The sequence below is a fragment of the Heptranchias perlo genome, chromosome 22 (assembly GCF_035084215.1).
Source record: "Heptranchias perlo isolate sHepPer1 chromosome 22, sHepPer1.hap1, whole genome shotgun sequence".
Lineage (NCBI taxonomy): Eukaryota > Metazoa > Chordata > Chondrichthyes > Hexanchiformes > Hexanchidae > Heptranchias > Heptranchias perlo.
The window spans coordinates 12,871,224-12,892,848 of NC_090346.1; the positions used below are offsets into that span (position 1 = coordinate 12,871,224).

Here is a 21,625-nt window from a genome sequence, read left to right on the forward strand (position 1 = left end):
TTCCCTACTACTGATATCAGGCTAACTGGCCTATAGTTCCCTGTTTTCTCTCTCCTTTCTTGAATAGCGGGGTTACATTTGCTATCTATCTAAATGCAAGGCCTTTGAATCTAATTAGTATTAACAGCTTGAGATATATGCATATTAATGGGATCTTTAGACTTTATATAGGGCCTGCAAGGTTCCATGGAATTCTCCATAGTGGCTCTCAAAGATGAAAAGCTTAGACATTCCTGTTTACAGGTGTACATTTAAATGAAGCAGGCTGTATTATTCTGACAGTGTTTTCCTTATTAAAGTTGTTAGGTCCCCCGATAGTGTGTGAATTAACTGCCGTTAAATTTCAAGTTCCTAGGGGGCATGCAGTGTTAAGAACTCTCTATTAATACGATAAATGAGAATCATTTTGCTGCCAGAAGCCCATACAGAACAGAGAGCAATGATAAACACCATTGTATTATACTCTGCGCATTAAACAAAGGGCTGAATGTGACCTGTTTTCTGCCAACACCCTTCAACTGCTTGTGCTATTGATATCTTTGCTTACTTCATAGCTTTTGTACCATAGTGCACTTGCGCTGGAGAGACTTTAAATCTGATCTGCTCGACTTGTCTCCATGGGGCTTACGCTTTAAAAGTTTCTTCATTTGGGACCAAAAGGAGATCTACTCGTGGAGGCAGAGGGCATGGCCGAGATACTAAATGAGTACTTTGCATCTGTCTTTACCAAGGAAGAAGATGCTGCCAGAGTCTCAGTAAAGGAAGATGTAGTTGAGATACTAGATGGGCTAATAATTCATACAGGGGAAATACTAGCTGTACTTAAAGTAGATAAGTCAACCTGTCCGGATGGGATGCATCCTAGGTTGTTGAGGGAAGAAAGGGTGGAAATTGTGGCGGTACTGGCCATAATCTTCCAATCATCCTTAGATACGGGGGTAGTGCCAGAGGACTGGAGAATTGCAAATATTACACCCTTGTTCAAAAAGGGGTTTTGAATGAGACTTTAAACCGAGGCCCTGTCTGTTCCCTCAGTGGACATAAAAGATCCCATGGCCACTATTTCGAAGAGCTGGGGCGTTCTCCCCGGTGTTCTGGCCAATATTTACCCCTCAACCAACATCACTAAAACAGATTATCTGATCATTATCACATTGCTGTTTGTGGGACCTTGCTGTGCACAAATTGGCTGCCGTGTTTCCTACATTAGAACAGTGACTACACTTCAAAAGTAATTAATTGGCTATAAAGCGCTTTGGGACATCCTAAGGTTGTGAAAGGCACTATATAAGTGCAAGTCTTTCTTTCTTTTCATGGGATGATTTGCCATAGGGAATGGCTGAGGCAGAAACCATTGCATCTTTTAAAGGAAAGCTGGGCAAAAGTTGAATCAGAGGAAGTTATGCGGCTTGGGGAACAATGGGGAAGTGAGATTATTCTAGCAAAGAGCTGGGACAGACACAATGGGCTGAATGGCCTTCTATGCTGCAAATTTTTACGGTTCTAAAATAAACAGAGCTGGAGATTTGAGTAGTATGAGCCTATACTTTCTGGAGTTTAGAAGAATGACAGGTGATCTCACTGAAATATATAAGATTCTAAGAGGGTTTGACAAGGTAGATGCTGAGAGGATATTTCCCCTGGCTGGGGAGTCTAGAACTAGGAGACATAGTCTCAGGATAACGGGTCGGCCATTTAGAACTGAGATGAGGAGGAATTTCTTCACTCAGAGAGTCGTGAATATTTGGAATTCTCTATCTCAGAGGGCTGTGAATGCTCAGTCCTTGAATATATTCAAGACTGTGATCGATAGATTTTTGGACTCTAAGGGAATCAAGGGATATGGGGATTGGGCGGGAAAGTGGAGTTGAGGTCCAAGACCAGCTATGATCTTATTGAATGGCGGAGCAGGCTCGAGGGGTCGTACAGCCTACTCCTGCTCCTATTTCTTATGTTCTTATATAGCGCCTTACCAACTCAGGATGGCCCAAAGTGCTTTACAGCCAATGAAGTACTTTTGAGGCGTAGTCACTGTTGTAACACAAGAAATACAGCAGTCAATTTGCGCACAGCAAGATCCCACAAACAACAATGAAATAAATGATGTGATCATCTACTTTCTTTAAGTGTTGGTTGGTGGATAAATATTGGCCACAACACCAAGAGAACTCCCCCGCTCTTCTTTGAAATAGTGCCGAGGATTACATCCACCTGAGGAGACAGATGGGGCCTCGGTTTAACGCCTCATCTGAAAGATGGCACCTCCGACAGTGCAGCACTCCCTCTCCACACTGGGATTGTCAGCCTAGATTATGGGCTTAAGTCTCTGAAATGGGGCTTGAACCCACGACCTTCTGACTCAGAGCCAAGAGTGCTACCTGCTGAACCAAGTTCCTTCTTTAATAGACTCAGGTGTTCCAATTTAGGATTTATCTGCCAATGACACAAGAACATGAAGAACAGCCCCTTCCAAACCTCCAGGAGAACTAAAATAAAACAGGACAAAACAATAAATCCAAATAGACTGAATCACCTGCGGTTCATGAGACAGACTGCCAGGGCTCAAAAGCCAGATAAAGGCCATTAATAAAATGTTCATCTGGTTATTCTACTCCTTTTTGGAGGAGTTAAGTAACACAGCCTTAACGCTTTTTGCTGTGGCACCTGTTCATTTTAAACCTTGAAGTCAGAAAGAACATAGCTTTATGGGTTCCCCTCAAAAATAGTTTCTACTGTAGCCATTAACCAATTTCACTAAAACAGATTATCTGGTAATTATCACATTGCTGTTTGTGGGATCTTGCTGTGCGCAAATTGGCTGCTGCGTTTCCTACATTACAACAGTGACAACATTTCAAAAGTACTTCATTGGCTGTAAGGGTCCTGTGGTGAAAGGCGCTATATAAATGCAAGTTCCTTCTTTCTTTCATTAATGGTTTCTAAATAAAATAGTGTGCACTTGACTTGTCCAACTGCCCAGTTCCCAAAAGCAGCTGTCCAATTCCCACCCCCTAGTGAAAGTGCTTATCCTTACTCTTTTTCTCGCCTTTGTCCCAGGCGAGCCCTGCTTCCTTCACTTGAGCTGTAATCCCCAGCATCATCGACAGGGTCAGCAAGTCCGTCACCTGGATCACAAAGCGCTCCTATAAAACCAAGAAAGCAAGTTAGAAGGTCGGGCTGCACAATACGTTTACCGTATTATTGCGCGAGAGGATAACGGAGAATCCAATCAACGGGCGGAATTATTTCCTGTTTTTTCTAGCATCCAGAAGTCATTTCTGCAAAAATTGTTTCCCTATTCATTTTGCCTCTTTGTAAACCCCTGGGCCTTAAACCCTGAGCTCAGGAGGGTCACAATAATAGGCGAACACGGACACAGAGACACTGCCACAGTCTCTGGCAACGCCGGTCTATGATTAGATGATGGCGCTTCATCAAACGTGAAGAGGAAGAAATGCTGTTGATTCAGCCCTTCCGTTGGTCAGCCACCTTGCTGCCGTGCCAAACAACCCACATAAGATCATGTCATTTCTCTGTTGTTAGCACCACAATCCTGCTGATCCAAATCATGAACAGTAAGCCTCTAAACAGACTAGAATCCCGCTCATGATCACGGCTACATTGCCATATGGTCTGCCCCTGCATTATGCTCACTCAACACTGGTGCATTATTCTGTAGTTTCTATGGAAATCAATCAATGATTAAATTAAAAATTTTAAAAATATGACTCACCAAATGGCTCAGTAGACAAATTCACTGCCTTGTGGTACTGAGCCATACAGAGCGGGAAGGTCGCACATCGTTGCTGACTTAGCTGAGGGGGCGGCAGAGACATTATAATTGATTTTAGCGGGGGGAGGGGGGTTGGAAATCTGCCAGGGTTCCTGCTGCTCATTGCTACCCAGTGACTCCTGCTGGAAAATGTGTGTAAGTGGATGTTGGTGGAGGAACAGGATGATGTTTGGGCTCCGCTGTGATGCTACCCCGTGGCCAGATCAAACACTCAGTGTCTAGGTTCACACATGAGGAACAGGTGAGTGAGAGAAGGCTGAGGGGTGACCTGATAGAAGTCTTTAAAATTACTGAAGGGGTTCGATAGGGCAGACAAAGAGATGTTTCCACTTTTGGGGGGAGTCCAAAACTAGGGGCAATAAATAAGATAGTCACTAATAAATCCAATAGGGAATTCAGGAGAAACTTCAACTCAGAGAGTGGTGAGAATGTGGAACTCGCTACCACAAGGAGCAGTTGAGGCGAATAGCATAGATGCATTTAAGGGGAAGCTAGATAAGTACAGAGGGAGAAAGAACATAAGAAATAGGAGGAGGAGTAGGCCACATAGCCCCTCGAGCCTGCACCGCCATTCAATCAGATCATGGCTGATCTTCGACCTCAACTCCACTTTCCAGCCCGATCCCCATATCCCTTGATTCCCTTAGAGTCTAGAAATCTGTCTCTCTCAGCCTTGAATATATTCACAACTTAACATCCACCGCCCTCTGGGGTAGAGAATTCCAAAGATTCACGACCCTCTGAGTGAAGAAAGGCTTCCTCATCGCAGTCTTAAATGGCCAACCCCTTATCTTGCGACTATGCCCCCTAGTTCTAGACTCTCCAGCCATGGGAAAGATCCTCTCAGCATCGACCATGTCAAGCCCTCTTAGAATCTTATATATTTCAATGAGATCATCTGTCATTCTTCTAAACTCCAGACAGTATAGGCCCATTCTATTCAACCACACCTCGTAGGACAACCCTCTCATCCCAGAAATTAATCTAGTAAACCTTCGCTGCACCGTCTCTAAGGCAATACATCCTTATTGGTCTTTTGATAAGGAGACCAAAACTGTAGGCAGTATTCCAGGTGAGGTCTCACCAAAGCCCTGTACAATAGTAAGACTTCCTTAATTTTGTACTCCAATCCCCTTGCAATAAACGCCAACATTCCATTTGCTTTCCTAATTGCTTGCTATACCTGCTTGCTAACTTTTTGAGTTTCTTTTATGAGGACACGCAAGTCTCTCTGAACAACAATATTTAATAATTTCTCACCATTTAAAAAATATTCTGTTTTTCTATTCTTCCTACCAAAGTGAATAACCTCACATTTCCCCACATTATACTCCATCTGCCACCTTCTTGCCCACTCACTTAACCTGTCTATATCCCTTTGCAGACTCTTTGGGCCCGATATTACCGTGGCAGCGGGTTCGCAGCGGGGGGGTCCACGCGCCCGGTGAAATCAGTCTGCCCCATGCACAATCGCAGGCTGATTGGATCCACTTACCTGTTGTTCCGGGTTCCCCGCTGCTAAGCTGCGCGGCGGGCGGACTGCGCAGGCGCAGTAAGGTCTGTCAGCTGAAGGAGCTCTATTTAAAGGGGCAGTCCTCCACTGACTGATGCTGCAAGAAATAGGAAAAATTACAGCATGGAGCAGCCCAGGAGGAAGGCTGCTCCCAGGTTTAATGATGCCTCACTCCAGCTGTTATTGGATGGGGTGAGGAGGAGGGGGAGGACAGAGATCTTCCCCCCCGGCGGGCGGGCGGAAGCGGCCTGCCTCTGCCACCAAGAAGGCCTGGCTCAAGGTGGCAGAGGAGGTCACCTGCACCACCAACATATCGCCCACCTGCATACAGTGCAGGAGGCGCTGCAATGACCTGAGTAGGTCAGCCAAAGTGAGTACACTTACTCATTCCCCTACACTCCGTCTGCCACATCACCGCCCCCACCCCACATCTCCTTCTGCACAGCCAACACTACATTGTCACATCACCCCTCACACCCACTCAAACCTCATCCTCATCTTACCTGCACTTACCTCGCCAGTACTCATCCCGCCACTACCACTCAACCCAATCCTCATACTTGGCTCTATCTCATACTCACCCTCTCATGCATCTCTTTCACAGTCAGCCTCACTCAACCTGCCACTACCTGTGCTGCAGCCACAGGGCATGCATCACATATGTGCAGTAGGCAGCGTAAGGCAAACGTGTCGTTAGCATGAAGGGGATGCACAAGAGTGTTTGAGGGTTTGTCATGGTTTTTACTTATATTGAATTTCTGACCAACTCACATTACATATTATATTGGCACCACTACTGCCACATCTTTGCGAATCTTGTCTGGTTTGTGCAATAATGCCCTTTCCTGAGGATCACAATGAAGACCCACAACTGATGCCACCCATTGTGTCACTGCAGAGTGGGTGTAGGTGTATTTGCAGGGCTCTTTAGTGCAGACGACGGAGAAACGTCGGCGATGTCCCCGGTGGCACCCTGGAAGGATGCGGAGAAGTTGTTGAGGGCAGTTTGACAGCGACAGGCAAGAAGATGGTGCTCAGGCCAGCCGGGAGCAGCTTGGCATGAAGGAGGCTGCAGATGTCCACGACTACATGTCGAGTGACTCTGAGCCTCCGTGTGCACTGCTGCTCAGAGAGGTCCAGGAAGCTGAGCCTCGGTCTGTGGACCCTGTGGCGAGGGTAGTGCCCTCTGCGACGCATCTCTCTCTGCGGTTGCCCTCCCTCCTGCTGTGCAGGTGGATGTGTCACAGCACTCTGTTGTGGAGCTCCACGTGTCCGAGGTAGACGGCGTGGCCGGCGAGGCTGTTCGCCCTCCGAGGAGGTCATAACTTCAGCTACAGCGGCCCCCATCCGGAAGATGTACATCTGAGGGGGTTCGCAAGGTAGGTACACGTGTCTGGATACCGGGGTAAGTGTGCAAATTGGTGAATTTTGTTGTTAGGAGGAGGGTGGTGGAGGCCAAACTTTGTGGCCTCCACCACCCTCCTGCAATGAGTGAGGGTCTCCCCCCACCACCTGTCAAATGGACCTTTGAAGCTGCCACAGCTGATGGCTGCAACACATCCATTTGAACTGGGAGTGTTTCCCCCAGTATGGGAAACAGTCCCAGTTGTTTGCAAAATCCCAACCCTCCTAAAATATCACGTTAATCAGGTCTCTAAACGACCGGAAATACCGAGATAAATACCTTAAGTGGCACCCTGCCGGCTTTAATTGCCAGCGGGAGTCTAACATGCGGGGGCTGCGCGCGCATGTCAGCGCGTCAGTGGGGAACCCGGAAATGGGGCGGGTTGGAGCCGGGCTCCCGCCCCGTCCCGGGAATCCCCGATTTTCGTAGCCCCCCGGCCAGGAACGCACCCGATCGCGGGTGCTAAAATGGAGCCCTTTGTGTCCTCCTCACAGCTTACTTTCCCACCTAGCTTTGTATCGACAGCAAACTTGGATACATTACAATTGGTCCCTCCACCTAAGTCATTAATATAGATTGGAAATAGCTGAGGCCCAAGCACCGATCCCTGTGGCACCCCACTGGTTACAGCCTGCCAGCCTGAAAATGACCAGTTTATTCCTACTCTCTGTTTCCTGTCAGTTAACCAATCCTCTATCCATGCTAATATATTACCCCCAACCCCATGAACCCTCAGAGAAAGGAATAGAAACTTATGTTGATAGGGTTCGATGAAGTAAGGTGGGAGGAGGCTTGTGTAAACACCGGCATAGACCAGTTGGGCCGAGTGGCCTGTACTGTGCTGTAAAAATTTGATGTAATTCTAATTCTATGTATTAGTGCCACTGAGCCATACAGAGCGGGATGGGAGGGGGGGGTCCAGTTTAATCGTTGGTCTGTGTTCAAGTTAACTGATCTCAGCCAGGGCACTAAAACTAGCCTAGGTTAAGAATATAATTATTAACCAGTGACGCCTGCTGAGAACCGAGTGGGCACAGGTGTCGGGTGAAGAGCTGTGGAGCCTCCCATAAGGGCATCAAACAACCTGTCAAATCACTACCCTGGCTCACATGTGAAGAATGGCCACTTGAGTGTGGAATCGCAGGGAAGCAAACGTAGCATCGTAACGGAGGAAAACACAGAAGAAAACTTCTAATAAAAAGACAACTCATTTCCGGGTCCTGCTGAATGATTTCCCACAACAGAAAGACTCGAAGCCCAGTTAGCTCCATTTGACCGTAAATACTTCATGCACATGCCTACAAACAACCGCGCACCTTAAACTCCATTTCGAGATACGTCTGCTCCTTCCGCTCCTGCATCAGACCCAGGCAGAAGGACTGGAAATTGATCTCGTGTTTGGTCTGCTTAATAATTTCCCGGAGCAGAGCTCGAGATGCACGAAGGTAATCGTCCTTATTGGTGAGCAGGTCCTGGAACACCATGGCCAGGTACTGATAGAAAGAAACACAGACAGATAACAACCTTAATATACATAGCCCACCCCACCCACAAAACTGTACATGCAACGCATGCGTAGCCCAGCACTAGCCAGATACAAAGTTGCGGGACAATCTGAACTGCTGGTGGTTCAGTCCGCTCTCTGAACCACGCCTATCGGGAAGGTGCCAAGTTCTATCGCTGATCTGTGATCAGTCGGCTGTTCTCAGCAAATGTGGCTACACTTAGCCTCAGCGTCCTTGTGTTAGGAATTATGGTGGGGGTGGGGAGAAGCATCAGCCAGAGATGAGTACACCAGATAAATGACGGTACCGGGACCGTTTTAATCCTCACATTTTTGTTTAGCTTCTATGTGAATTAGAGAAGAGCATCTCATATCCTTCCGATGTTTCCAAGAAATGAGCTGCACATTCAGCTGTCGCTCATCATTATGACCCTCCCATGGGCCATTCACTTAGCAATAAGCAACATACACAACCTGCTCTCAGGGTTATTGCTCTCAAACTGGTTGCTGGGGGAAGTGACTCATCCTCCGACTGTTTTCCCCCTCCCACCCTGGGTCTATTTGGCACTGTACTGATTACATAGCTATGCAGTTGTTGCATGGCTAGTATTCATTTTAGGCATACATTTCCTTGCCTAACGTTTACTGAGTGAGCCACTGGAGCCGATAGAATTGACTTTCCGCAGTGTATGTGCGTGCAGGGCTCACCTTGGGGGCCAGCTCCGAGTTGTGCTGCAGCACCGTGTAAAGGACCTGCATGTTGTTTGGGTTCCGGGCATTGGACAGCTCATTAAAAATCACAAACTTCACCAGCGTTCCCAGGTTATCCCGATGAGCGTTCAGCAATTCCCTGAGACCGAATCACAGGGAAAAAATGTTTTACAACAAGGGAATTACACAAACATAATATATTATAATAAACATAATATATTATCTGGAATTCACTGCCTGAAAGGGTAGTGGAAGCAAATTCAATAATAACTTTCAAAAGGGAATTGGATAAATACTTGAAGGGGAAAATTTTGGAGGGCTATAGGGAAAAAACAGGGGAGTGAGACTAATTGTATAGCTCTTTCAAAGAGCCGGCACAGGTACGAGGGGCTGAATGGCCTCCTTCTGTGCTGTATCATTCTATGGTTCTATTCTATTCTATAAACAAACCATCTTATGGTTCTTCACGTTCACGCAGCAAAATTGATCTGTATTTGCACATTACCCAACATTAGTCTGATTTAGTACACGACAGTCTAAGTCCTCGCATACTCTTCAAGTATCAACGGCAATCTGCGGAAGTGCTGGCTGGTGCAGTGGATAACACAGTGCCCTGTCAGCTCCGAGACCTGGGCTCAAATCCAGCCCAAACTAATGCGATGTCTGTTGGCTGTAAGGAAATCTAGCTCTAATTTAACATTAAATTGCCGTTGGATTGCTTAATGCTGGCACTGAAATGCGCAAGTGTTAGTCCCAGCACTGACATCCCTCAACTTGATGGCCACAAAGTTCACCAAAACAAACAGCAAAACACAGCCTATCCTGTATATAAAGGAAATAGGACAACACACGCACGACAACTTGCATTTATATAGCACCTCTAATGCAGAAAAACACCCCAAGGTGCTTCAGTGTCATGAGGACATGCAAGAGAGTTGAGCAACAACATGTTCAAGGACCTTGGGGAGGAAGGGGAGATTGGAGATGTAACAGAGGGGTCGAGGGTGGGTTTTGTTGAGGGGACAATGACGGTATTTTTGAAAGGATGGGGGTCAGTGCCTTAGGACAATTAATACCTGCGGCACCACCTTTAAAACTCTCCTTGTCACATAAGGCTGTAACAGTCAGGCGACCAGCACCAAGCTCTCCAATGATGCCAATTTGATCCAAACTTTAAGAGGTGTGCAAGAGCAGCCTAGGGCAACAGACCATCTAACTTGCACTCCTGTGGTGATGCATGTACCTTATACTCCCCAGTTGGGAGCTACCGCCCAAAGGCGTAACTAAGATCGGACAGTTATAGCATGGAGAATCGTCAGTGTGTTAGAAGATCGGGATATTGCCCTGCCCCTGCATGCACAGTACGTATCCAGGAGCTACGATTAGTCCAGTTGCTCCACTGACCACCCAAACATATTGCATATAACAGGATTCTACATCAATTAGAGAAGTAAAGGCTGTAGGCGTACTTTCGGTGTTAATAAAAAGACCCTTTGTTATATAGAGTTACATAGAATTTACAGCACAGAAACACGCCATTCGGCCCAACTGGTCCATGTTGGTGTTTATGCTCCACATGAGCCTCCTCCCACCCCTCTTCATCTAGCCCATTCAGCATATCCTTCTATTCCTTTCTCCTTCATGTGTTTATCTAACTCCCCCTTAAATGCATCTATGCTATTCACCTCAACTACTCCATTTGGTAGCGAGTTCCACATTCTCACTACTCCTTGGGTAAAGAAATCTGTCCTGAATTCCCTATTAGATTTATTGGTGACTATCTTATATTTATGGCCCCTAGTTTTGGACTTCCCCCACAAGTGGAAACATCGTCTCTATGTCTAGGATTGTTGGCTCGGATTGTTTCCCCTTGGCCTCCGTAGCCTGCCTGGCGTCCTAGACAATCATAAGCACAGTTAACAGGACCAGCTGGTGGTTCCAACACTCACTTTATGCACAGCATATAATGGTTCAGCAACACTTTGGGCTTCAGACGGATTTTGATGAGATTCGACATGACCTCCATGTCCTCTGTCCCATGTGAAGAGCAGTTGGTGCAGACAGACATCAGCAAGTCCTGAGCTGGGCGGGTCAGCTACCAGAGAGACAGGAAACAGTTATACACACACACGGCGAGATGTCCATTCAAATTGAGATGTGCAAAACGCACCAATGAGGTTAGAATTTCCCCTTTCACAAACTATGGTAGGCTCAATAACAAATCTAAAAATTAAGGCAAACAAGGTTCACTTAAATTTGAGTGGAGGGGAGAAAAAAAAGGAGAACACACATCAATAAATCTAAATATCATTGCACATACACATCAGTGTATCGGTGCCACCTAGAGCTTTTTATATATATATATATACACACACACCCATATACATACACATTATATGTGCACACATATATACATGCATAAACAGATTATATACATACATACCTACTTACATATTATACATACACACAAATTATTTTTGGATGGGGTTAAAGTCTCTGCTTGCTATAAGGGTTTTCATTTGAAATTCTGGTGCAGTCTCAATCCAATTCCTAATAAACAGTATAAAACTACTATTGGCCTTAGAAGACATCACCTGTGCACTTTCTTGGCGGGGAGGTTGGGGGGGAATGAAATAAGGAAAAGAAAACATAAAAAGTTTAAAATTTTTTTTTGGATAAACTAGGATCTGGAGCTTGGTCAAACATGGACAATGTTTACAAGTTAATTTGACAAAGTTCCCTCATTCAGGGGAAATTGGGGTCCAAAGTGGGAGGGGAAGTTTTTTAAAAAAGCTCCCCCTCACCACCCATTCTCAGATCCCATGTTCAATAAAGCTAAGTTCCTTTAACCCATCTCCCACAACAACCCCTAACCCGTGACCTTTGGTTCTATTTCAACCAATGACTTCCCACCTTTGGGTTCTGCAGCCACATCTCCAGCCGTTGAACGGTCATCAGACGGACTTCTTTATAGCCGCAGGTGGCAGTAAGTAACCGCAGCAGGTTCCGAGAGACGTTATCCATGGGCTGCCGCCGGTTGAGCTGGTCGCGAAGCACGTCGATTACATAATCTTCCACACTCTCAGCCAGGTCCTCGTACCTACAGAGAAATAATCGGACAAAATAAAACCTATTTCAGAATCCCGCCCGGTTATACTGGAGAGAGCGCGAGAGAGAGACTGCGACATTGAGAAGGGGCCATCCATAAAGGCCCCGGTTTCACTAGAGCAAGAAGTGACCTCGTACTTCCTCCTTCTACCTTTGCAAAATCTTTTACTGCAAAAAGGACCAGAGGTCACTGGGCTTACGGATTTCACAGAGAAAAACGGACAGAATAGCAGAATATGCTCCCCCAAAAGCCAGTTAACAATGGCAGGAATTTTAACTTATTCGGTCACCGTAAAGCAGTAGCTTTCATTATATGTGGGCAGAGTCACAGAATCTGATCCCCACAGCACCTGCAAAGAGTCCTATGCAAGAAAACCAGAATCTGACTTTTTGATCTCCATATGAAAACTGTTTATATATGTATAGAAGAAAATGAAATGGCCAAAAAATCAATTCTCTAAACCAATTCCTCAAAGTATTCTCCATATTCTGGAAAAATTAAAATTACAGACAGTCCCATAAATGTCAGTCCACGTTCATTTTCCCTCTCTGACTTGAATTACACTTTCTCGTCAAAGAGGCTCAAATGATGACCTAGGTCCCAACCCGTGGCTTTTGCACATTTTATGGGTAGTATACAAGGCAAACCGGCCTTTGTAGGCTCATTTCATGATTAACACACTCAACTCGTTTACAGAGCTTCAGAAGCTAGGGAATGCCATGAACTGCTCCTAAAAACGTATTTCCGTCACTACACTCAACACTATGTTGTTAAGCAATTCACTAAATCCCTCGATGCCATACTACAACGCAGTCCTGAACCTCAGGCTCTTCTCAGCCATGGTCGTCTTCTCTCCCCTGCTCGCAACAAGAATAACGCAACGCGCTCTTACCTGGGCATCACTTGGCCTGACTCCACATCTGGACTCAGTTTCTCTTCTGCGATAAGCAGCTCGGTCTGGTTATCATCGTCATCCGGTGTGGATGGATGTGGACTCCCGCCTGCAGGAAAGTCAGTATAAGAACATTGGCTGCCAGAACACACTGCACAATTTTAGGGGTCGCAAATATAAGATAGTCACTAATCAATCCAATAAGGAATTCAGGAGAAGCTTCTTTACCGAGAAAGTGGTTAGAATGTGAAACTCACTACCACATGGAGTTGAGGCGAATAGCATAGATGCATTTAAGGGGAAGCTCCATAAGAACATGAGGGAGAAAGGAATAGAAGGTTATGCTGATAGGGTTTGATGAAGTAGGGAGGGAGGAGGCTCATGTGGAGCATAAACACCGGCATAGACCTGTTGGGCCGAATGGCCTGTTTCTGTGCTGTAAAATCTATGTAATTGTTGACCCCAACATTTCATTAAAGGTGATTTAAAGGGAATCCCGTCTTCCGGTCAATGGCGGAATAGGCTCAAGGGGCTGAATAGTCTACTCCTGCTCCTATGTTCAAGGCTCCTCCTGTTCTCTCCTCTCTAATCTCCCACCCTACCCAGAATACCAGACGCATTTCTGCACAAAGGAATGACATCAGAGTGCCATACCACAACCGTGACATTACACGACACAAAAGCTGGCTCGGTATTTTTAAAACTAATCTGTGCAACTACAGGCCACTTGCACACACCATCCCTCCTCCCCCCCGCCCCCCGCCCCGGAAAAGCCATTGACGACACAATACTAAGTGGGATTGTGAGTTCTGAGGGGGATGCAAAGAGGCTTCAAGGCGATTTAGATAAGTTGAATGAGTGGGCAAATACATGGCAGATGCAATATAATGTGGATAAATGTGAAGTTATCCACTTCGGAAGGAAAAACAGAAAGGCAGAGTATTATTTAAATGGTGATAGATTGGGGAATGTTGATGTACAAAGGGACCTGGGTGTTCCTGTGCACCAGTCACTGAAAGCAAACATGCAGGTGCAGCAAGCAGTTAGGAAGGCAAATGGTATGTTGGCCTTCATTGCAAGAGGATTTCAGTATAGGAGCAAGGATGTCTTACTGCAGTTATACAGGGCCTTGATGAGACCACACCTGGAGTATTGTGTGCAGTTTTGGTCTCCTTACCTAAGAAAGGATATACTTGCCATAGAGGGAGTGCAGCGAAGGTTCACCAGACTGATTCCTGGGATGGCAGGGCTGTCGTATGAGGACAGATTGGGTCGACTCGGCCTGTATTCACTCGAGTTTAGGAGAATGAGAGGGGATCTCATTGAAGCATATAAAATTCTGACAGGGCTAGACAGACTGGATGCAGGGAGGATATTTCCCCTGGCCGGGGGGTCCAGAACGAGGGGTCACAGTCTCAGGTTACAGGGTAGGACATTTAGGACTGAGATGAGGAGAAATTTCTTCACTCAGAGGGTGGTGAACCCGTAGAATTCTCCACCACAGAAAGCTGTGGAGGCCCAGTCACTGAATATATTTAAGAAGGAGCTGGATAGATTTCTAGAGACAGAAGGCATCAAGGGGTATGGGGAGAGTGCGGGAATATGGTATTGAGATACAGGTTCAGCCATGATCATATTGAATGGCGGAGCAGGCTCAAAGGGCCGAATGGCCTACTCCTGCTCCTATTTTCTACGTCTACGTTTCTATGTTAAAAATTGAAAACAGAAAACCCGGAGGCTCGCCACACGTCAGGAAGCATCTGAAAGAGAAAGATGTTTTCATGCTCGGAGCGCCTGCCTTTGTCAGAAGAACTCGGGGTAATCAGAACATTAAACTGTCAGATGATGATGGACCTGCTGCACATTTCCTGTTTTTATTTGATTACTGGTTTTTCCTTTTCTGCCTTGGCATTTAGGATCCCGAGGTTTTCATGCCCACTGCCCTGCAGTTCTTACCTGCACTGAGGTCGCCACCAATCTTGCCACCGTCCGCCTGCAGCAACATGCTTTTTGGGGGCATCTTTGTGCCAAAAGCAGTCTGAATGTTCTCGACGAAAGTCTTGCACTGGGGGCTGTCCACCCAGATACGCTCCCCGAGCGAGTCCTCGATGTACACCTGAAATAGGGGAGGAGGCAAATGTTGGGACCACTGCTTTCAATAACTAGGCTTAGGAGAGAAGAAATAGCTGAGATAAAGGAATCATTTAGTGTACCCTAATCACCGCTTTCAGAAGCCAATTACAAATGCACCTCGGTCAACAGAAACTGCTAACGGGAACCAATATTAAAGAAGCAAACTTGCTATAGTAGAATACGAAGTGACATATTAATAAATTGCATTACATTTTTTTTTATTCGTTCACGGGATGTGGGCGTCGCTGGCAAGGCCGGCATTTATTGCCCATCCCTAATTCCCTCGAGAAGGTGGTGGTGAGCCGCCTTCTTGAACCACTGCAGTCCGTGTGGTGACGGTTCTCCCACAGTGCTGTTAGGAAGGGAGTTCCAGGATTTTGACCCAGCGACAATGAAGGAACGGCGATATATTTCCAAGTCGGGATGGTGTGTGACTTGGAGGGGAACGTGCAGGTGGTGTTGTTCCCAATTGTTCTCACTTATTACCCATACAATGTGGGTAATAAGTGAGAGTGCTGCAGTACTGAGGGAGTGCTGCACCGTCGGAGGTGCCGCCTTTTGGATGAGTCGTTAAACCGAGGCCCCGTCTGCCTTCTCAGATGGATGTAAAAGATCCCGTGGCACTATTTCGAAGAAGAGCACGGGAGACCTCCCCGGGGTCCTGGCCAATATTTATCCCTCGACTAACACCTAAAACAGATGATCTGATCATTTATTTCATTGCTGTTTGTGGGACCTTGCCAAGTGCAAATTGGCTGCCACTTTGCCTACATTACAACAGTGACTACACTTCAAAAAAGTACTTCATTGGCTGTAAAGCATTTTAGGATGTCCTGAGGTCATGAAAGGCACAACATAAATGCAAGTCTCTTTCTTTCTTTAGGGGCAATATGACAACACCTGGTAGGTGAATTTGCCACCTTATGACACAGAGCAATATTGTTTGAGTTCTTGAGAGCGAGACAGCGGCTCAGCGACTTGCTCACCACCTCGCTTCACCGTGCAGTGATAAGGCTCATGCTCATGGCTCCCCCAGAAACTGAGTCCCAATCGCACGGGGGGGGGGGTTACAAGCAGACAAGAGGCATGCACCAGTGGCCATGGAGGAGCATGAAAAGAAAACAGAGTAGTCCCCCTTCCCACCACAAGCAGCTGGTCTCCAACCCAGCAAACAAATCACCTTGGTCACGAATAGTTCACAAGGAACAAAAGAAGCAGAAAATTACAGTTAAAATAAGCACACTTCACTACGACTGTGACACAGCAGCGTATCAATGAGCCAGCCCTACGCTATCACTAACGTATAAACTACTCCCCTTAGCCATACCTTGACAAAGATTTCAGGCCAGTTCTCATCTTCCTCGTAGGCTGCCATGAGGAGATTACAAGCGAGCACCGACACCAAGCTGTTCCCCTTTGCTTTGAAATTAATGGAGGCGTCTCGTCGAAGCAGACTACACAGGGCCTAGTTCAGAGGGACGATAAAAGGACATGTCAGTACCTGGGTAATGCTCTTTCTCCTTCCACTTTTTTTCCCACTCCTCTCCTTTCTTGAAGGAGTGACAGGAGATCGAGCATCTAATTGAGTAATATAGAACTTACAGCTCAGAAACAGGCCATTCGGCCCAACTGGTCTATGTCGGTGTTTATGCTCCAGACAAGCCACCTCCCACCCTACTTCATCTCACCCGATCAACATATCCTTCTATTCCTTTCTCCCTCATGTACTTATCTAGCTTCCCCTTAAAAGCATCTTTGCTTGTATTAAAAAGTCCTGACGACTCAATGGCTAAATGCACCACCCAGTATGTGCCATACAGATCAGGAGATGCCAGATTTGATTCATGTTCTGTTCTTAGCCAGGTCTGCAGCCTGGGTATTTCCCAGAAATACAGGTTTTACATGGAGTAAACTGAAAAGGGACCAGATAATGTAGACCACGAGGAACTATTTCACCTTGTTCAGAACAGTAGAGCCAGAGGACACGGCATGCACTTGAAGGGGGTAAATTCAAAACTAATCAGCAGAAACATTATTTCAGTGAGTGAGTGGTTAATCTATGGAACAGACTCCCTAGGGAGATGGTGGAAGCAGTTATTGATTCATGCAAATGCAAATTAGATAGATCTCTTTCAGAAAATATCATTTTAGGATACAGTATACAAGTAATTTGAGACATGACGTGGTGAGTGTAACATGCTTGGGAGGAACTGGTGACTTTAGACCTATGGTTCCCAAAGCTCTCCATCACTGGGGTTTTCCTCACCTCATGTCTGTTGTAGACTAACTGATAGAGATTGATTGTTATGACTAGTCAACAATTCCATTATCGTTGTATCATACGACTACCAGGGTGGTGGTAGGTGAACTAGATGGACCTTGGTCTTTTATCGTCCCGTGATTCCTATCTCCTCTCCCACGTAATCTACATCCGCCGACTCTTACCTCGATGACACCCTCTGTTGCAAAGACATTGGGTTTGATTTTAGCCAAGTACATCAGGCTGAGGAACAGCGGTGTGTCTGGCTTCACTCGGTTGAGCTTCAGCTGTTTCACCGCTCCGCACAGCAGCCCCTCGATGCGGTCATCGTTTCCATCCGATTCTGCCGCCTCGATCTCATCCAGCAGCATCGCTGGGGAAACTATCGCAAAGCAAACCAAAATCACTCATCTATCTGAATCGGAAGCCTTAAGATAAATCTAGAATCCCGCCCCATGGCGAGCGGCGAGTGCCTCTCATCCCCATGTTTGCAGGATTTGTGGCTTCACTGTTCAAATGACTACCAGGCTACCTCAACGTCTCAGTCAGTCTATCCAGTAACTGAGCCATACAGGCCAGGAAGCAATGAATTCAAGTATCTCCTAGATGGGGTCATAGGACAGCTCTTCACAGTGGAAGCCCTCCCAATCCAGGGACATTGGAGCCATCTCTTGCACCCCTGCTAGTATCAGCTAAAGCAGCACACACTAAGGGATGAAACTGGGCACCTTCCTGGTTTATATGATTCAAATACTGACTATGTAAATCCAGTAACCCTTCAGAGGAAGCCTACAAACATAAACCTAATTTTAAAAACAATTGAAAGTTAGTACTAGATTTACCGTTCCAATATCTCATCGATTGCATCAGGGTTTTGAAATTCCATTTTCAAAAGGAAAAATTTGCACGGTTATGGGGAAAGAGCAGGGGAGTGGGACTAATTGGATAGCTCTTTCAGAGAGCTGGCACGGGCAAGATGGGTCGAATGGCCTCCTTCTGTGGTGTATGATTCTACGATTCATACAAGCTTCTCGGAGCAACTACTTTTAAAAGCAACAAACCAGTGGAGCATATACACAGACAATGTTATTTCCTAGTGCTGAACCATGAATTAGCGTTCAAATTCGGTGATTGATATCACAATCGTTAATCCTTCAGTGTGGATGTTGTCATGAATCATGGATATCCACAAAATATATGCAGTGGACAAAAATAAAACAAAACTATGCCCAAAACAGACTTCACCGTATAAATTATAAAACAGAATAGATAAATGGGAGCCCCAAGTTTAGATAGTAAATCACTCAACTTGCACTCCTGATTTATACTCCACCTGAATGGATCAATACCCTGCAATCACAAACACTTTCTACTGTGATGTAAATCATGTTTCATTTTATTTATTTTTTGGTGAAGACCAAAACCCATGGTGTGGGACACCATCAAGTGTCAAAAGAGCAAAAGGCAAGTTAAACCACACAGTGGTTAGGTGTTGTCAAGCTTGGATTTTAAAACCTAATATTTATCCCTCAGTCAACATCATCAAAAAAAATAGATTATCTGGTCATTTATCTTATTGCTGTTTGTGGGACCTTGGCTGTGCGCAAATTGGCTACCGCGTTTCCTACATTACAACAGTGACTACACTTCAAAAGTACTTAATTGACTGTAAATGGCTTTGGGACGGCCTGAGGTTGTGAAATGTGCTGTATAAATGCAAGTCTTTCTTTTTAGAAGTCCTGGGAAGGAATGAGTTAAAAAGTAGCAAATTATGCAATGAATCTTGATTTCAACACAGTGAAAATGCCAGATGTAGGAGTGCATCGGACTGTGTTGTACTTAATCCCAGGCATTAGATAAGGCAGACAAGTGCACACCATGCAATACCCTGCAGCCTGCAACACTTACCTTCAATTGGTATGACAGATGGCTCTTTAATCGAAGGCGATATGGCCCGTTTCTCAGCGACCGCGGCCTCTGCCAGGCGCCCAAGTGCGCTGAGCGGCGGAGTGGAACAGATCTTCGGGCGCTTCGAGAGGCCAGAGGTTGAGGCCAAGGCCGACGATCCCTCTCGTTTCCGATCGGACTGCAGTCCCGCCTGTGCTGGCTTCAGCAATGTTGTCGGTGCCTTGGCATCGGAGGCCTGACTCTTTGAACCCAGCGCTATGAAATCCCCAGGAGGTGGGTGACCTGAAGGAAAGAAAATTATAAACAACCCAAAAAATGAGGAAAAAATGGAAACAATTAGATGAAACCACAGAAAGAGATTGCAGCAAGATTTAAAAGAGTGATCTGCCCACATACAAAACTTAAAAGAGAATGAAATAGGATCAGGAAGCTTCACCTCTTCAAATTTAGAATTAAGAGCAATGACACCGGAGCCATCATGGAGAACACATATGTGGACAGTGACTAAAGCAGTTAAAAGAGGGTTTCACTAAAGGACTGGATGCTAAGGTATTCTGTCACAGTCCTTTCAACCAGCCCAGACTGACTGTAGGAAAGTCTCCCCTCTCTGCAGACTATCTCAAAACTGAGATTGACAGGTTTTTGTTAAGCAAGGGTATTAAGAGTTACGAAACCAAAGTGGGTAGATGAAATTAAGATATAGCTCAGCCATGATCTAATTAAATGGCGGAACAGGCTCAAGGGGCTGAATGGCCTACTCCTGTTCCTATGTTCCTTCCGACATATAACACTTCCAAGTGAAATGAACTGGGGCAGTCTCAACCCTAATTTCTGGTAATGGGTCCACAACATTAATGTTGCCCATTCTCTCACTGTAGTTCACTGCACAGTTTGGAAACTGGTGCTGTCAGAATTCAAGGTTCAATTTTCAGGAGTCCAATATCGGAACCAAGAAGTGAAAACAATGAAAGGCTGGTGCGTCCACGATTATCTGCTTTCAGACAGCTCTCTTCAGAGTCCAATGCAACTATGCTGAGTAATAACATTTTAGCAAAAAAATAAATCTACACAATTTTAAAAGGAGGTCTCACTCACCACTGGGTTTGGCACTGCTGGGGCGTCGGATTGCCACAGCTTTCGGCCGGTTCATCCTGACAAACTACACACGTTGCCTTTCCTTACTGCCGTGAATTGCATGCGATCATCCCAGCCTGTCAACAAGAAACACAAATAAACAAAAATATTAAAAAGAAAAAAAAACCTCTAAATGCTGGAAAATCTGAAACATCTCAGAGGTCAGTCGGTATCTGGAAATGATAGTCAACATTTTGGGTGTGGACCCTTCATGAGGTCTGTAGCGCCATTGTCAGAACGGACTGATATTAAGTGGGCTTTAACAAATACAATTCCTCTCAAAACCGATTTGTTTTAACACTGAAAGTTTAAGAGCTTTCCCCCTCCAAACAGTTTTTAAAAATTGTACTTTTCTTTCAAATAGTCTCTTTCACCCTGAACACACTGGGGTACAGATCTATACAGCTGTATCCTAGACTGGGGTACAGGACTCCTCTTTCTGATGGGGACTAGTTGGTGCAATGGGTTAGACACGGTCCTTTCACTCCACTCTCGGTGCAGTGCTGAGGGAGTGCTGCACTGCCGGAGGTGCTGCTTTCGGATGAGACATTTAACCGAGGCCCCATCTGCCCTCTCAGGAGGGGACCTGTAAGATCCCATGGGACTATTTTGAAGAGCAGCAGGGGAGTTCTCCCCGGTGTCCTGGGCCAATATTTACCCCTCCACGAACATCACTAAAACAGATTAACTGGTCATTACAACATTGCTGTTTGTGGGATCTTGCTGTGCGCAAATTGGCTGTTGTATTTCCTACATTACAACCGTGACTACACGTCAAATGTATTTCATTGGCTGTAAAGCGCTTTGGGACTTCGTGAGGATGTGAAAGATGCTATATAAATGCATGTCCCTCTCTTTAACCACATTAACGTGCCCCAGGCCCACTGATCCCTTTAAGGCTCTGTTTCCATAGTAACCGAGCGGCTGCCTGCCTTCCCCCCTCGCTGGCTCCCCCTCTACCCGCTCCCTCACCTCCTCGCTACCTCTCCAGCCCCACAGCGACTCCAGCCGCTCCGTCTCTCTCCCCACCACCGTCCCCGTACCCCATGCAAATCCTTCCCCCGACCGCGCACACCGGCAAAAAGTCACAAGGAAGCCTCCTCACCGGACACGGTACGTCGCGGACCGGAAGTTGCGCTGTTTACACCGGCGGGGGTGGGGGGGTGACGCAGCGCTGCTCGCTCAGGCCCCGCCCCCACCGCCTGTCACTCAACAGCACGCTGGGCGGCCCGAGAAACGCGCCTTGTGATTGGTCCAATCCCG

General features: G+C 46.2%; 1 protein-coding gene across 2 annotated transcripts in view; it reads right to left on the reverse strand.

Moving 5' to 3' along the window:
- The window catches only part of ints1 (integrator complex subunit 1), a 96,503-nt gene extending 75,099 nt beyond the window's left edge, over positions 1-21,404 (reverse strand). For both annotated transcript variants that reach the window (XM_068002934.1, XM_068002933.1), the window contains exons 1-12: positions 21,335-21,404; positions 20,324-20,439; positions 19,229-19,510; positions 17,506-17,702; positions 16,388-16,525; positions 14,884-15,043; positions 12,928-13,036; positions 11,840-12,026; positions 10,876-11,021; positions 8,924-9,065; positions 8,028-8,204; positions 3,035-3,143 (exon numbers count right to left, since the gene is read on the reverse strand). In XM_068002934.1, coding sequence (XP_067859035.1) covers positions 3,035-3,143; positions 8,028-8,204; positions 8,924-9,065; positions 10,876-11,021; positions 11,840-12,026; positions 12,928-13,036; positions 14,884-15,043; positions 16,388-16,525; positions 17,506-17,702; positions 19,229-19,510; positions 20,324-20,378 — 1,702 coding nt within the window. In that variant the 5' untranslated portion in view covers positions 20,379-20,439; positions 21,335-21,404. The remainder of the gene's footprint in view (positions 1-3,034; positions 3,144-8,027; positions 8,205-8,923; positions 9,066-10,875; positions 11,022-11,839; positions 12,027-12,927; positions 13,037-14,883; positions 15,044-16,387; positions 16,526-17,505; positions 17,703-19,228; positions 19,511-20,323; positions 20,440-21,334) is intronic.
- Positions 21,405-21,625: the final 221 nt, after the last annotated feature.